Here is a 15,560-nt window from a genome sequence, read left to right on the forward strand (position 1 = left end):
CGAGCGGGCCGGTTGCTGCGGGAGCGGTGAGTCCTATTCCCCTTGACCTTGATCCTTTCTCGGTTTGAAGAAGAGGAAGAACCTGGTCGCCAACAAGCAAGACTCGGGTCGCGGCCGCCACCGCCACACACGCTCGCGCGCGCGCGCGCACCCGCCCGCCCGTCTGCCTGCGACGAGGGACACGGCAAACCATTTGGAAGTATCAGATCCGGTTGGGCGCACCGCGTACCCGCCGGGTAGTGGAGCTCCCGTGGCCCTTGGTTCAAACAGATGCGGCTCGCCTCTTTCTCGAAGGAAGGTTGCCCGCGCACGGCATCCTACTGGTCGCGGACCAAGGGCCTCGGCGAGCCGGTTACTCAATGCGAAGGGGGGAGTGGCGTTGGCTCACAATGCTGCGAGCTTCGCGAGTGGCACAGCACAGCGACAGAATACGTGTACTATCCGCAGTCCTGTGCGCGCCCTGCCTTGCATCCACAGAGCACAAGGGGGCTGCATCCTTCTTCAGGAGTCAGGAGTCAGGACATGGGACCGAAGGGGTGACGTCGAGCTGCCGAGGCAGGAAGAAACCCCTCCTACACTCGGGGGGCGTTCGCCTTGTTTTCGGGTTCTCTGCTCTGCCGGGCACGACTGCCCGCCAAGGCATCCTGCGAAGGGGGTGACACATGGTCTGGACTTGTACATGGGGGGGTCCATGGCCGACGGACGCCTGAAGACCTGTTTGCCTTCTGTTCTGATGATTGATCGGCGGGTGGACGCTGAGTGTTGCAGTCACTCGCATTGACTTGGGGAACGCCTTGCGAGGCTGGAGTAGCTTCGTGGCGTGCAAGAGGCCGAAAATGTTGGTTTTGAACGGGTGACAGCAGGAACATTGCAAATGGGGGAGGTACCTTTGGTTTTGAGGTCAGTGCGTCAAGGGGGCGACCCGGGATCATCATACGTATCGTCAATGCCGAGCTTGTAACAAGTATTGCAGGGGCCAGCCAGCACATCAACACAGCGGCACTTACACGCACGCATTCGCTGTCGCGACCAACGTTAATATCCAGTCTTTTGTCATTGCAACCACACTTTATCGCGGGACTCGCGTGTAGATTGGAGGCCCAGTGAAGGCAGTGGTCTGGACTTGGTGTCCACGGACAGCGGCCCAACCCCAAGCAGTATCCTCTGCAATTGGTATCCTTGGTTCATATAGAATTTTAACATGATACAGTACATGAGCTAACAGGAAAATCTTGGTTACGCCATCGAGGAAGCGCTTCCAAACTTTCAAATGGCTCTCGTGAGTGATTTGGAAGCACCACAGACTACAAGTACCGGACACCCTGAAGCTACACCGCAATACTTGGGAGTTTCAAGTATGCATGTCTCTTTTTCCCAGACGCATCTACGTCAAAGCTTCTTGTGATTGCGATTATCAGACGACGGCATCACTGCATGTCGTACGTCGGAAGATGGTGTGTCACATGATCAGATCTCAACGTGGCGGCGTCCAAGTGTGCCATGTCGTCATCACATCAACTCGGACACTGGCGGGAGCGGACATCGGACTCAGTCATAAACGTATGGTCTCACATCGCCTGCAGGCAGGGCGCTAGATTTTTTTCAAAGCTTGTATTCCGTGCATGACGTTCGATACTTGACCGGAATGATGTTAGAACGCCTGCATGGACTCAACTGGTTACGGCAATCGGTGACCGTTGGGTTCGAATGGTCTTACGCTTTGATGCCCAGCCACTCGACCACCAATCTAGAATGGATCTAGAAGCCGAGTCTCACTCGAACGACTTTTATGAATTCGTTCCAGTACAAATTAGTGCCCTGGTGGCCGGCTTCGTATAACGAATGTAAAGTTGGTGTTGCATTTTGTTGCAACGTGAGCGTTCCACGCGTGCCAAATTCGCAGAAATTGAGCAGCCGCATATGTCAACTATAAGCTCTAATAGGACAGTATTTCCGAGTATGCGGTTAGAACGTGCAGAATTGCTTGGAGGGCTGCCCCAATGAGGAAATTAGAGTGCACATGTTAACGCGTGAATGGAGCCATGAGACCCAGAAGGCCACGTCCGGTAAAGCACATCATTCCATGCGGCAGAAGATTCTCCGAGGGCAATACTTTCGGAAAATGACGCCTGATACATGAAGATACAGACGAGATCCATCGCTTGCTGTAGTTGTACTACATCTCGAGACGATTGATCTGCGTCCGCCGTGCTCGGCTCCACACTACAACTGCGCCCATGAGGAAGTCGCACTCCCGCGTACGAAATGAACGTCACGCTAAACATCCACCCAGACAAAGCCCCAGGTCCCCTTGCTACTAGGCGCCTCGTTTTTTTGGGACGTGGCATTGCTGTCACCACTACTTCGATGCCTAAGGCTCCAAATCCGCCGCCTATTGGCGAGACGGCTGAGGAGGAGGCCGCACAATGCGCTAATCAGAGAGCTCTCCTGCGTCGTGAATCGGGACCGAAGCCGCCGGTGAGCAGGGGCGTGAGCATGAACGTGCCCGAAATTCATGGCATGTTGGTGTACCGGCGCGGTGTAATATTGGGCGGCGACTCGTTCCATGCCGCTCTTCACTTCCTTGCCGTGAGGAGAGAAGAGACGACGTCGACGATTCCCCTGACCTGAAATTGCTGGCGAAAATGACGAACCAACCAAGTTGTGAAGTGAGGCAGCCGCGTCGCTGGTATCCGAGAAAATGTCCGTGGGGTTGTAGATGTGGCTGCCTGAGAGAAGTGCTCTCGGCCATCCATCGCCTTGCGACGGGCCGTGACCAAGATTTAAGCGCCTTGCGAAAAGCTATGGCCATGGCCAAGGCCAAGATACGTGGTGACACGCGCGCGCGCCTTGGGACCAGAGCAACTTTCGGGTTTGACTGGACCATGAGAGCGCAAGGCGCAAGAATTGTTGAGGCGAGGTGTTTGAGATGCCGTTGGCATGAATCGAACGTGGGCGGCCCGAGTGGCACGTGGCCGTGTCTGCTGTAAGTCATGGTGAGCCTGGTATGCGAGACGGAGGGTGTGATTAAGAAGACACTTGAGGTCGGTCCAACGACCTGGAGCGAGGCCATTGGGGGGAAGTTGAAGCGATTCAGGATCATGCCGCTGATGCCTAGCAGGCCGGCAGAGAGGTTGCGTATCGTGGAGTGCGGTTGGCCATGTGGTTGGCGGTCGTGGGTAGTTCAACTTTAGTCAGGCAGTGATGTGGCGGGTTGCCAACACTTTCGATGTAGGTCAAGTGGGAAAGCGGAAGGGGACGGGGGATGCGAAGCAACATGAAATGGCTCGCGTCAAGTGCGCGGCCCGTCCCGGTGGGGAGCGAGTGTAAAAGTGAGGCTCAAGGCAGGCGACCTCACCCTAGTATGTACCCCGGGTAGCTTGACGGCAAAGTGCAGGTCCCCGGCGCTTCCTCAACGAGGCTCTGGCGGCCGGCATACGAGCTTCAGTGTTTGAGGGAGGGTGCGGACCGGCGGACATGCGGACAATCCCCTGGGCAAGTGCGCACCTTGCTCGGACAGGGCTGATGGTTGCCAGAGTAATATTAACACCCATCCCGTCGGTAGGTATTGTCAGCGGTGCATGCCTGTTTGGGGCTGGCTCCCCCGGCGCAGGTTTGTATTCCTTCGGGGGCGCGCCAGAAGGCGACTTCTTCACTCTTCGGCCGGGCAAAAACAAGGCGTTGGATGACCATGCGACCTACGCGTCCGTGGCAAGCCGGAACGTTGGTCGCCTCGACTTTTCAGCTGTGAAGAGATGGAGTGTATCTCTGTCGACCCATGACCAGGCCAGAGCCATCCATATATCTATATAAACTTGGGCATGGACCTCTACTTGGTGCTGGACCTTGAGAAGCCGCAGTCCCAAGGTTAGATCGTAAACAGAAGCGGCAACACAACTTTCCAGAGTCACATATACACACACACACTACATCTTTTGAAGCCGCAGGAAAAAACTTTGCCGCTCACCGGGCAGCATCTTCGAGGTGAGTGGACTTGCGCGCGCGCGTATACGAGCGTGGGAGGAGGAGGAGGCGTCGTCGTCGTTGTCGTCGTCGCGCTTCGGCGGGCCCGTGGCGGTGCTGGCGGTGCTTGCGATGGGCGGGCATGCCCAGTGGCGAGCGGTACCGGCCCGTTGCCCTCCAAGACATGCACGCAGACACCCATACCCGGGATGATTGCGTTGGCTGTGGCTCGGTCGAGTCATGTGGGAAGACGGCAATCCTGCGACCTTGCGCAAGCATCGCGGCTTCGCGGCGGCCACAGCCTCCCTCCCCGTCCTATTTATACCTTTTTTTTTTCTTGGGGGCTTGTGCCTGCCTGGCAACGTCATCTTCCGGCACGGCGGCTGACGATGCGTGTTCTTTGTGCAGAGTGAGCCGCAGACGACGAACGAAAAAGCATTGGACGCCAGAGTCGAACGGCGACGATCCAGCAAAAAGCCGCGATTGTGATTACTGCCTACAGGACTCGATTGGCAGACGCAGCGAGCACGTGACCTCGCGACACACCGAGCGAGTCGAACAGTCGAACGGTTCGTTCCTCCTCGGCCGACGTGCGTCAAGACGAACGCGGCAGCTGCCGCATGTGTGTGGATTTTTGCACACTTGCATCTTGCTCGTTTTCTTTCCCATTGGGGCAACGCGCCTGGAGCGGCGTCGTCGGTCGTCACCGAAGTTCAGCAGCCCGTGTCGGGCTCGCGGGCGTGCAAGAATCGATCGCTCGCGTGGGTGGTGGGTGGTGCTTTAGCCAATTCCAGCGCCCCAGTTGAGCCGCAAGGCGTCTGGCGACCTGCAGGCGTCCACGGCGACCCCAGCGGTGGGAACTGAGCTGCGCCCCACACCATCCCGCTTGGTTCAGTGCTGCAGCTACTGCAGCTGCAGCTGCAGCGTGCCCCCCCTGCTGCAGGGCGGCCAGCGAACAAGGGTGTGCTCCGCGGCAGCTCTCAGTACCTTTGCTGTACATCCCACTCGACCTCCAAACCTCCCCGGCGAGGAACTCGACGGCCGCCGACGACGCGCGCCGGCATCAGAGGCCTAATCAACGGCCGACGGGCACGATACCGCTCTGTGCCTGAGTAAGTCTATCCAGCGCAAGCAATCCATTCCTCCTCCATTCCCCCTTGCCACGGCCTTGTCCCACCTCTGGTTCGCCTTGCTGTGCGCCGTCGAGCTGCCGCGCACCAACCGCCATTTTGTCCTCCAAAAGGGCGCCGAAAGCTGCTCCCCATTGCCGTTGCGCTTCTCTGCTAATCATCGTCGTCAAACAGCTCGGCACGACCTGGAGCCAGATCCAGATCCAGATCCAGATCCAAGTCCAGATCGAGAGTGCCACACGACGCGACGAGACTTCCCCCTCCCCGCCTGACGCGTCTTCCTGCGACTACCCGTCCTCGAACCAGTCTCGTACGCCGGCTATGGAGCGCTTGACCAAGGGGTGGGTTCACCATTTGCGCAAGACGGCCCGCCAGGAGACGGCTGCCCGGAGCAGCTGCCCCTTCTGCCAGGCCGAGATCCAGGCCGACCTCGACTCCTTCAAAGTCCACGTCCGCGGGGAGCATCCCACCCTGTCCGATGACGCCGACATTGAGGAGGCCTTTAAGAATGTCACAATACAAAGTCCCCAGTAAGCGCCCACGCCGCCCCGACGTGCCGTGCTGTTGTCATGTCAAAGTGCTCCTGTGGTGTTGACTGGGCATGTGCAGATCACACCCTGCAGCCCGGTCCCCGGAGGCCACCGGCCCCGGCAGACCAACCAGGAAGCGACCCGTCCCCGGTGCTCCGGTCCCCGTGGACCGCGCCGACGGCCTGGACCGGCAGGAGGATCCCGAGGACCAATCCGAGGGCTACCAGCGTCGCAGCAACAAGAAGCTCTGCTCTCCGCCAGCCTCGGTGGCCCAGCTCCGCAGCTCCTCCCCACCCACTCCGGGCCGCAGCCGCGCCAGGCCCAGTGACTCGAGTGACTTCAACCGCAGCTTCGCATCCAAGCACCACCGCCCAACCACTCGCCACCTCTACAACCCTGACGATGACGCACGGCCAAAGACGCCACAGCCCAGGCACTCCCAGCTCGCCTCCAACCACTCACGGCGCTCGCCGCAGACCAGGACTCTGCGAGGGCCCCAACGGGACTACGGCTCACCCGTGGAGCCTGCTTCGGTGACTGAGATGATAAGGCAGCCAGAGACAAGGCCCATCTCCCCCGAGCAGCTGGTCGCCGAGGTTAAGGGTATCTACGCAGGCCTGGTCATGATTGAGTCAAAGTGCATCGAGTATGACAGCACACAAGAGACGAAACAACTCAGTCAAGAACAATATCAAGCTCTCATCGCCTTACATAGATCGGTGCTGCACGAGCACCACGACTTCTTCCTGGCGAGCCAGCATCCGTCTGCTAGCGAAGCCTTACGTCGCCTCGCTTCGAAATATGCCATGCCCGCGAGAATGTGGCGGCACGGCATCCATTCCTTCTTGGAACTTCTTCGGCATAAGCTCCCGGAGTCGCTGGAGCATATGCTGACCTTTATTTACATCGCCTATAGCATGATGGCACTGCTGTACGAGACGGTGCCGGCATTTGAAGACACGTGGATAGAATGCCTCGGCGACCTTGGTAGGTATCGAATGGCTATCGAGGATGATGATATTCGAGATAGGGAGACGTGGACAGGCGTTTCGAGATATTGGTACAGCAAAGCATCTGACAAATCGCCCACCACTGGCCGCCTCTACCATCACCTTGCGATTCTGGCGCGGCCGAATGCGCTGCAGCAGTTGTACTTCTATGCCAAGTCGCTTTGCGTGCCTATCCCGTTCCCTAGCGCGCGCGAAAGCGTCATGACGCTCTTTGATCCTCTTTTGAACGGCTCGCCCCAGCGGCTTGGCCCCGTAGATGCCGCTTTTGTGCGCGTGCACGGCATCTTCTTCTCTGGAAAATCAAAGGAGCAGCTACAAGGCTCCATGAATGAGTTCTTAGGCCTCCTTGACGGCCGGATCGACAGCGAGCACTCCGATTGGCTTGAAGCGGGGTGAGATGAGTCGAATCTGGTACAAGTTCGCGCCGTCATGTACTAACAGGCGGTCAGGTACTATGTGGGCATCTCTCTTTGCTGCTTGTTATTGGGTTTCGGCGCAGAGTCAAACGTCCTGATGAGGGCGCTAACGGAGCAGCAAAACGAAGAGGAAGCAGACGATCGTTCTGTGACGGAACCTGAGTTGGAATCTGTCGTCGACGAAAACTTTGAGCAAGCATTGTCTTTTGCCGTACGAACGCAGGAAATTGTCCTGCGGAGATGGGGTGATAAGAATACCCTCAGCTGCATTCACACCACGCTGGTCTTCATGTTGCGCATGTCGCGGCTCCCAGCCGCCATGTCGCACCTCGAGGACCGATTTCCTTGGAAGCTTACTTCCGTCATGCTCAACTACCTACTGAAGACGATAAAGACGGAGCCGAGGATCGATACGGATAAACTACCGGGCCCGGAGAAGGGTGAGGCGCCTATTCCCCTGCCAGAGGACTACGCGCTCCGCGGGCTTCTTTTCGCCGAGGACTTTTTCCCTAATGGCTGGTTCGACAACGAGAGACTCGACGAGACGGACCGGTACCTGGAGGCGGGCTCCAAGACCGTGGAGAGACAGGAGCGCATCCTCTGGATCGGGCGCAGGATCGCCAACGCAGGCAAGTGGTTGACGTGGGACGCCGAGGCTCGCCAGTTTGGCGTGACCTCGAAGTATGATGTTGAGCTGGATGGGCTGCCTGACGAGACGCGGGGCGCAGGCGGCCTCATCGCTGTCGACCCCGGACCCGCGCCGCTGGAAATGGAGGTCGACGACGAAAGAGGCACCTGACAACGGTGATCCTCCTTTTCGTCGTCGCCGGCGCCGAACCTCCGGCTCTTGTCTCCCCCACGGCGAGACGGGGGCTGGGGACAGCTACCCCGACGTAAGTATCGAAATGCCGGACCTGGCGGCGATCCCAGTCGGCCCAAGCACCAGCTGGGCCACTGCATGGACAATACGACGCTTCACCATAGTCGCTCTCGGCTCACGAACTCCTTCTGCGGCGCGGTGGCAGCGTCACGAGCAGGAGGGATCTACGTTCGTGGAGGCCATTTGAATACGTTTTAATGGGGAGAGGGGGGAAGACAGCAGCACACAATCAAGCCAAACCCACTGGCTGCTGTCTGCGACTGGAGCTACGCCGTCACTGCCACACGGCCAGAGTGCCACCGTCCACTATTATCGTGCTTCGCCGGGGCGCCGGCGAACCGTGTGCCGATGCTGCCAAGTATCAAGATTGACCAGCTAGAGAATTCCCTTTGTCCAGCGTGTGTTCCTTTTTGAGGGGAGAGGGGGACATTCAACAGTGAGCAATGGGGAAGGACCCGGGTGTGTCGTCCGTACACGATGCTGCCCCTTGGGCTTCTGATGCGCTGCGAGGCTGCGTCGGAGCCGAGCCGAGTGTTTGCTAGTAACCCGCTTTGCTTTTGGACACGAATTGCTTGGTGCTCGCAATCAAGCCGATAAGGCTGTGTGACCATCCTGGTTCTGTTCTCAGTCAGCGGCGCAGTCATTCACACCAGGCTTCAGACAACAAAGGCGCAGCCAATGACATTTTGCGGGGTTGAGCCCTCAGCAACTTGGCGCGCGGCCCATTGCAGTTGGCCGGCCGGGCGGCCTGCCTTGCATGAGCTTCCTGACACACGCAGCTTTGGCTGCATGTGCGCTGTACAATCTACGAATAGAGAAAAGACAATACACTTGATTGAAAGTGCGGCTGATTGCCCCGGTATGTCGTTGAAAGCGGGGTTTGCACTTTGGGACTGATCTGCATGTCGCCAGAATGTGTAGCAGCCACACCGTAGTCGTCTCGTGGCCAGACGGGGGACTGGCCACGAGACGGCAGGGAAAGCTGTCGGACTTGCGCACGTGTACTTGTGGTCCTTTGAGCCATGTGCGCTGTGCACTCCCACCCGTGCTGCGCTCTGGCAAGCACAATGGCGCGTGCTTTGCTTCTTTCCCAGAAATGTGGTTCGCCCAAAAGTCGGTGTAATTCTACCGCGCACCATTGGGCGCCAGACGCCTCACCGGGGTTGAGACTCTGGTGCTGGAATGGGGGCATGCTCGAATGTGAGGGTCGGGCGAGGACGAGGCAACAGGGCGGATCTGGGGAGCTGAGGCTGAGGGAACGGTGTCACGGGCGCGAATCATGGCCTGGAAGTGCAAGGGCCGTCGGCGGCAATTGAATGGTGGATGTTTGCTGCTTCCCAGGCGCCTAGAGAAGCTGAGGACCGGCGTCAGTTTGTTGCATCGAGGTTCAATGAATTGGAAGCGTCGGCATCAGTTCGAAACGGCACTCCGCCGAGCCGGCGTTTCGCACCGCCTAGTTTATATCAGCATCGACGATGAGCCGGAATTCGTTGAGGCTCAACCAAGGCTCTCGCCCCCATGCACGACACCATGCCCTCCATTCGCTAGTTCAGCATGCTCGCGCAGGTGGCGTTCTGCGTGGCAGTCCGTGCGGCCCGCTCCATGAACTGGTTGCACACGACGGAGGCCCTGCAAGGCAACCGCCCCAAGCCAACTCCGACAAATCAGAAGTCCGGTGTCGTCCAAAGCGGCGAAATGGCGCTGACCCGAGGAGACCCCCATTCCTCGTAGGCACCATCCTGAGCGTCGGGGACTGGCGGAATGCGCACATGAGCCGCGCGTGGTGTGACGCGACGATACTCAATTTGCTGGCCAGCTGCTTGCTTTGCTGCAGAGGCGAGGCGGAGCACCTGAACGCATGGAGCGATCGGTACTGCGACGATGGTTAGAGCGAATCGAAGGGCAATCAGATGGCATCATCGTATGCCCATTGCTGCACGTTTGTCAACGTGGCCGCCTTGTCTCGTCTCGTGGCGATGCGGCCCACAGCCAAACAACACGCAGGTGGCAGGTTGGCCGGTCAGTTGCTGCGTCGGCGGCCGGATCCGGCGAGGCTGCATTGCTGCGCCCCTGAGATTACTCGGATGTGGTCGGACGAAGCAAAGAAAGGCGTTTCGAAGCTGCAACTGTGCTCGGATTTTCGGGCGTGGACCGTGGGGGGTTGTTGATGGAAGAGGAAGCGCTCGGTGATGCCCTCTGCCCTCGGTGCACGGATTCGGCTTGAGCTCGCTTGCCCATGCCGACTTGGGAAGTGGACGACTCTATGATCCTGCCAGAATTGGCACGCGCGAGGGAAGGTGCTGCCGCCTCAGAACGCAAGCCCTGCCTGTTTCGGGCTCGCGCTGGATACCGAGGAAGTCGCGAACACGCAGGGCAGATCGGCCCGGGCAGGCACGACCGGCTTGATCTGGGATGATAGGGCAGCCCGGACGCGAGCGAGACTTCCGCGGCAGGAGCGAGCGCACTGACCAGTGCGGAGTGCAGCGCGACTGCCTCGCCGGGACCCAGCCAAGTTCCAAGTTTGGGGGCCGTCGCCTGCCAATACTTCGCACGTTGACCCCAAGTCAGGGCCTCGGACCCTGAGACCGGGCAAGCGCTGGAGCGTGCTTATCTTACTGTCCGGCTTCACGAGGGCCCGGCGGACGAGAGGCAACCCATCAGCTGCGTGAGCGGCATGTGCCAGTCTGCCGGTAGAGGACAGGGATTGCGGTGGTCAGACAGCTGCTGCGGACTCTTTCGTCTGGTCAAATCGTTTCGGAGGCGTCGGGGGTTGCAATGGCAGGTGACCAGCAACCTACCGTTGCTATGTTCGGAACCGCATTCAAGCGTCTGTGCGCGAACCCTTTGGCTGCCATCCGCCGCCTGCATGGCCTCAACACGGGCGATCCCGTGTTTATGCCGTATCGTGGCCTGTCGTGTCAACCCCCAAAGCTCCTCTGTGGGCTGAAACTGCACATCAAAGCTGCCTCTGCCACTTCCTTGCACCGTCGCCCTGCCCGCATGCGACCCTGCTCCGCCGCGTTACCCGGGCCGTCGGAGCCTCGGACAGGCATCGTGTCATGCCAGACGAGCACATGAGCCAAGAACGGTCGGCACAATGACTCGGGACTCAAAGAGTGATGCGAACTCGAGACTCAATGGGTCGCGTTCAACAGAAAGGCAAACTGCGCGAGCCCTGCGGTGCACCCACCCCACGCGCAAGGGCGACGTCACATCCTCGCTCGCAGACACATCCGTCCGTCAGCCTTTCGTCAAGGCCAGGGTACCGGCGAGGTACTTCCGGCGCCACCGTTGCACAGGACCCCGAACCATGCAGCTGCGGCTCGGCGCAAGGAGGGGTGGGGTGGAAATTCTCTGGAAGAGCAAGCTCGTGGTTCAGGGACGAAAGTTGAACCGGCTGCAGGGGCTCCCTTGCTCCCCCAGCTGACCCGCAACAGGTGTTGGGGGTATTTAAGGCAGAGAGCTTGGCTTTCGTATGACCCGTTTAATACCGAAAACAGGACCTTCCGCACTGCAATAGAACATTCGACGCTCCACCGGACGTATCGGATGTAAGTTGTCCGCTGACAAACTTGCTCCTTCGTCTGCAGTGACCCAGGGGCCAGTTCCGTACCGTGGAACCCTTTGTGTAGCCTCAAGTCGAGACACAGAATGTCATTGACAGGGCCGAGATGGATCGTTCAACCTGGAACACGGCAACTGCACTACTGAGCTGATCGGCGCTACCAGAGACGGCCGACAAGGCAACCAATACTTCCAGCCCTATAATCTGTTTTGTTCTTCGTCATGCGACCTGTCTTTCCGTCGCAGCAACCCGGACGTTAAACCCCGCCCGATATCGTTGGAATCCACGGGGCTGATGTGATGATACTCCCGGGTGTGTGAGTACGCCGGGATTCGAACCTCGTGTCCTGTCGTTGCCGTGTCATCGGGTAAAGTGAAATCATTGAGGAAACTAAATTGCAGAATGCTGCTGTGCCAGTCTCTATTGGCCCGATCCATTCAACGGTGTGTGGTAGATCTGCTGCCTTCAGGCAGAGGTGCTGCTGGAGGGGCCAACCGGGCTTGACCGGTAACGATGCAGATGCACCCTAACAATCTGCAGGTCAAGAGCGGTCCGCTCACTGAACCGGATTGCGTGCAGCGGATGCTTCCGGTCTGTCATATGTGAGCCGCTTCCTCGGGGTCGCGCGCGATGCCTCGTTGGCCTGCAGTCTGGTCACCACGTTGCACCAGCAATCTCCAAGCCGCTATGCGCATGCAGACAGACCTAGCTGCTATGCGGCTGGCGCCCTGCGGCCCGATAAGGCCAGATGATTGTGACGGGCACTCGACGTCGGGACAGAAGGGACGGAACGCAGGGCTTGCGGCTGTGACGTGACAGGCGGCTAGTGAGGCGACTGGGGCCGCGGGAACGGGCCGCTCGATGATGTGTCCACCGATGACGGTGAACGCCCTGACAAGACCAGAGGGTGGTAAACACCGCCAATGAGGCTCCGAGCTCGGTGACTTTTGGCCGTTGCCGCCCAAGCTATAATCCATTGGGTCTCACCGGGATCTCTATCATCTTGACAGGTGACGAGGACAGCGCGATCATCCAATTATCGAAGCTACGAAAGCCTTGGAATCAAATGTCATGATGAATTATCCACAGCATTCCGGATGCAGATGCTGTGCGAAGTAGCTTTCTCGATGTGTCGTCTCTGGTGACCTCATTCCGAGGCCATAATTGCATGAAACTGAGGTGTCAGCAATGCCCGACGCGCAATAGCGTGTGTTCTAATGTCGGTCTGCTCAAATCTCCAGATTTTGGGCTCTGAGGCTTCTCTTCTCTTGAAGGAGAAGGTAGCTGGCGGATGAGAGGCTCTTCAATCAATCGAGGGCGAAGGAGGGAAGGGGAAACCACAGTATAGGGAGTCGTGAAGACTCAAGTCTCTCTGGACTCCGCACTCGAAAGACAACAGGCTCTGGTACGCAGTGATGAACGATGGTGGTCCAAGTCAATTATGCTATCGGATGAGAACAATGAGATCATGCAATCATTGCCACCATTTGAAAGAGGCTGAGTAAAGCAGGGGGTTAAGTCTTATTCTCTGATATGCGCAATGTCTTCGTATCAAGAGCTTTGGAGACCTTGAGTGCTACTTGGAAGCCATTATCTTGAGACCTACTCCGTAAGAGGTGAGGCTTCAAACCAAAACCGTCCCCCTAGATGTAGTTCTATTTTGCCGTCATATTTCGGAGAGGCGCGTAGTCCTCCAACACGCGCGTCATCGCGTTAAAAGTCGAGTTGCGTTCCAAGCTCAGGTACAGGTCCGAGCCGATGTTGAAGCTCCCCCAGGCTGTCCACCCATACCACACATCACTGTTGCGGTCCAAGAACGCCAGCAGGCGACTCACCAGCTGCGCGCACTGCGGGAACGGCCCGCCGCCAAACTCAGTCAGAAGTGCGCGGTATCCGGTCCTTCGCAAGAGCGCCGTCACCTCCTCAAAGCGTTGCACGTACCCAGCCCACGGCTCGCACATGCCGTATGCACCGCCCAAGTCGTCGAAGTACTGATGGAAGTCGTACATGGTGCGGTGAGCCGGGTCCTGAAGAAGGCCGGGACCGAGGGCCGGCATGGAGAAGGATTGCCAGTCGACAAGTCGCGCAAATTGTGTGCCGGAGACGAGAATGGTGTGCTTCGTGGTGACGGTGCGGATGGCCAGGATGGCCTCTTGGGTTGTGTCCGCCCATTTGTCAATGTCGAGATCGTGGGCTGGGATGCTCAGGGGTTAAACTTGACTCGAACAGTTCTTGAATTGGGCAATTGTTCACTCACGTTCATTCATGAGCTGAAAAATGACATTTGGGTTTGACTTGTATCGAGCCGCAAGTCTGACCCAGAGATCTGAAAAGTGTGCGTTGGTGACGTTGACAGTTGGGTTGAGGAACGATCGTTCAGGTTGACCGATTACGGCACAGTACCACCGCGCATAGTTGTGCTTCAAGTATCCATTCAGTCAGAAGCCATCAAAAACTCAGCGCAGCGCATATCCCTAGACTCACAATGTCAATGATGGCCTGGCCGCCGTCACCGGTAATGGCCTCGATCAACTTGTCGACGCCGCGCATATTCGTCTCGTTGAGACTCCCGCCCAGCTCTGTCTGAGCATGCTGCCATGCTATGGCAATGCGAAAGAGGTTGAAGCCACGGTCACGCCAGGACTTGTAGTGTGAGACGTCGTCGATGTATGGGTAGCTTGTGTTGGTCGGATGACAGGCGGTGCTAACAAAGGGATTGAAGGCGGAACCAAGAATACTGATGTCATTGGCAAGGCCAAAAAGGTTGACCCTATTGAATGCGCGGTTAGCGATTAGAAACTGCGAAAAGTTGGAAGTCGCACCCAGCCCATTGAACTCGGCCAGCCTTTGCCAGCCCAGCCCAAGGCACGGCCATCAACGTGGGGCAGAACTTCATAGTGAACACTGGCGAGAGACCGCGAGGAACGAAAATTTTGAGAACGCACAGCTGAAAGCACCATCTCTGCCGCAAGATATGCCATTTTATATTCTGATGCTATGTTGGTACACGAGAATCGTGAACCGTCTGAGCGCGCACCTCGCAGTTGAAAGCCCAGTGTGGTTAGGCTCGGGTCGGCAGTCGCTCATCCGTCTCACTAACAAAGCCCACGCCAGGGACTCACTTCGCGCACCCAAGCCTATTAAGGCGATGACCCACAGACGCCCACCGTGACTGATCCGCAGCGCGTTCACAGCGTGTAGGGACACTCGTCTGTTCGGTGAGAGCTCTTTGGATTGTCGCTTACATATCCAGCGAGACTGAATGCTCAGTAGCATCGACTCTATCGAAGCACCCGCGCAGGATCGACCGCAGCTCCGGCGAACCGAACCCGAGAGAGTTTGCGTGGTCCGCGGGAGCCGGATGGGGCGCCCGGCCTGGCGCCGGCTGTCCGACAAACAGCGGGCCGGGTCCGGGAGTACTTTGCCACACCCGCGCCGGCCGCAAGGTGCAGTTAAAGACGAGCGAATGTCGCTCGCGATTCCACAAACCCGAGAGCTCCTCTACGTGTTTGATTCGTTGTGAACTGCAGCAACTGTTGCGCGAGTTTCCGACTAGGGAGCAAATTGAGATATCACAAGTTCAACTCCATTCATTTGACGTTTGGGTCTCGAGTCATTGTCTCGGGCTTTCGGTGGCTCGGTCGATCAAGCTCCAGCCAAGCCATGGTCCGGCTCTTGGCACCGTCAACTTGCGCCGCTGCCACGCTTCGACTGTCGAGCATCGGCCGACTCTGTCACGCTACCCAAGAACTTGGAAGCTTCTTGCCAGGACAACTGCCGACTCATCAATTGTGAGCGTCCGACACGCACAGATGGTCTACGTCGACCTTCACCCCGCCGTTGGTTCCCGCGATTGCCGGAATGAATGTCGCCGCAGCCATGCAAGACTCGTTAGCCTATCTCCCGGCCTTCACCGTTCAGGTAGAGCTTCACCCGTCCAAGCCATCTGATAACCACGCCACCAGCGAGCCCGCTCCATGTCGTCATGACTCAACAGCGCATCCACTGCCATGGCTACCGCTACTCCACCTGGCCGGCTGTCTTCAAGTATAATATACTCAAACAG

The 15,560-nt window shown here is 58.1% G+C and overlaps 2 protein-coding genes across 2 annotated transcripts; one reads left to right on the top strand and one right to left on the bottom strand.

Moving 5' to 3' along the window:
* Window positions 1–5,414: 5,414 nt before the first annotated feature.
* On the top strand, window positions 5,415–7,848 carry PLICBS_003373 (uncharacterized protein; the record flags this gene model as incomplete). Its single annotated transcript, XM_018323117.2, has 3 exons — window positions 5,415–5,623; window positions 5,703–7,025; window positions 7,083–7,848. The coding sequence occupies 3 exons, from the start codon at window positions 5,415–5,417 to the stop codon at window positions 7,846–7,848; spliced, it is 2,298 nt and encodes a 765-aa protein (XP_018178347.2).
* A 5,301-nt stretch (window positions 7,849–13,149) lies between these two features.
* Window positions 13,150–14,390, bottom strand: PLICBS_003374 (uncharacterized protein; the record flags this gene model as incomplete). Its single annotated transcript, XM_018323118.1, has 4 exons — window positions 13,150–13,688; window positions 13,752–13,914; window positions 13,979–14,264; window positions 14,317–14,390. The coding sequence occupies 4 exons, from the start codon at window positions 14,388–14,390 to the stop codon at window positions 13,150–13,152; spliced, it is 1,062 nt and encodes a 353-aa protein (XP_018178348.1).
* Window positions 14,391–15,560: the final 1,170 nt, after the last annotated feature.

Source organism: Purpureocillium lilacinum, assembly GCF_023168085.1.
Source record: "Purpureocillium lilacinum CBS 284.36 DNA, scaffold_2, whole genome shotgun sequence".
NCBI lineage: Eukaryota > Fungi > Ascomycota > Sordariomycetes > Hypocreales > Ophiocordycipitaceae > Purpureocillium > Purpureocillium lilacinum.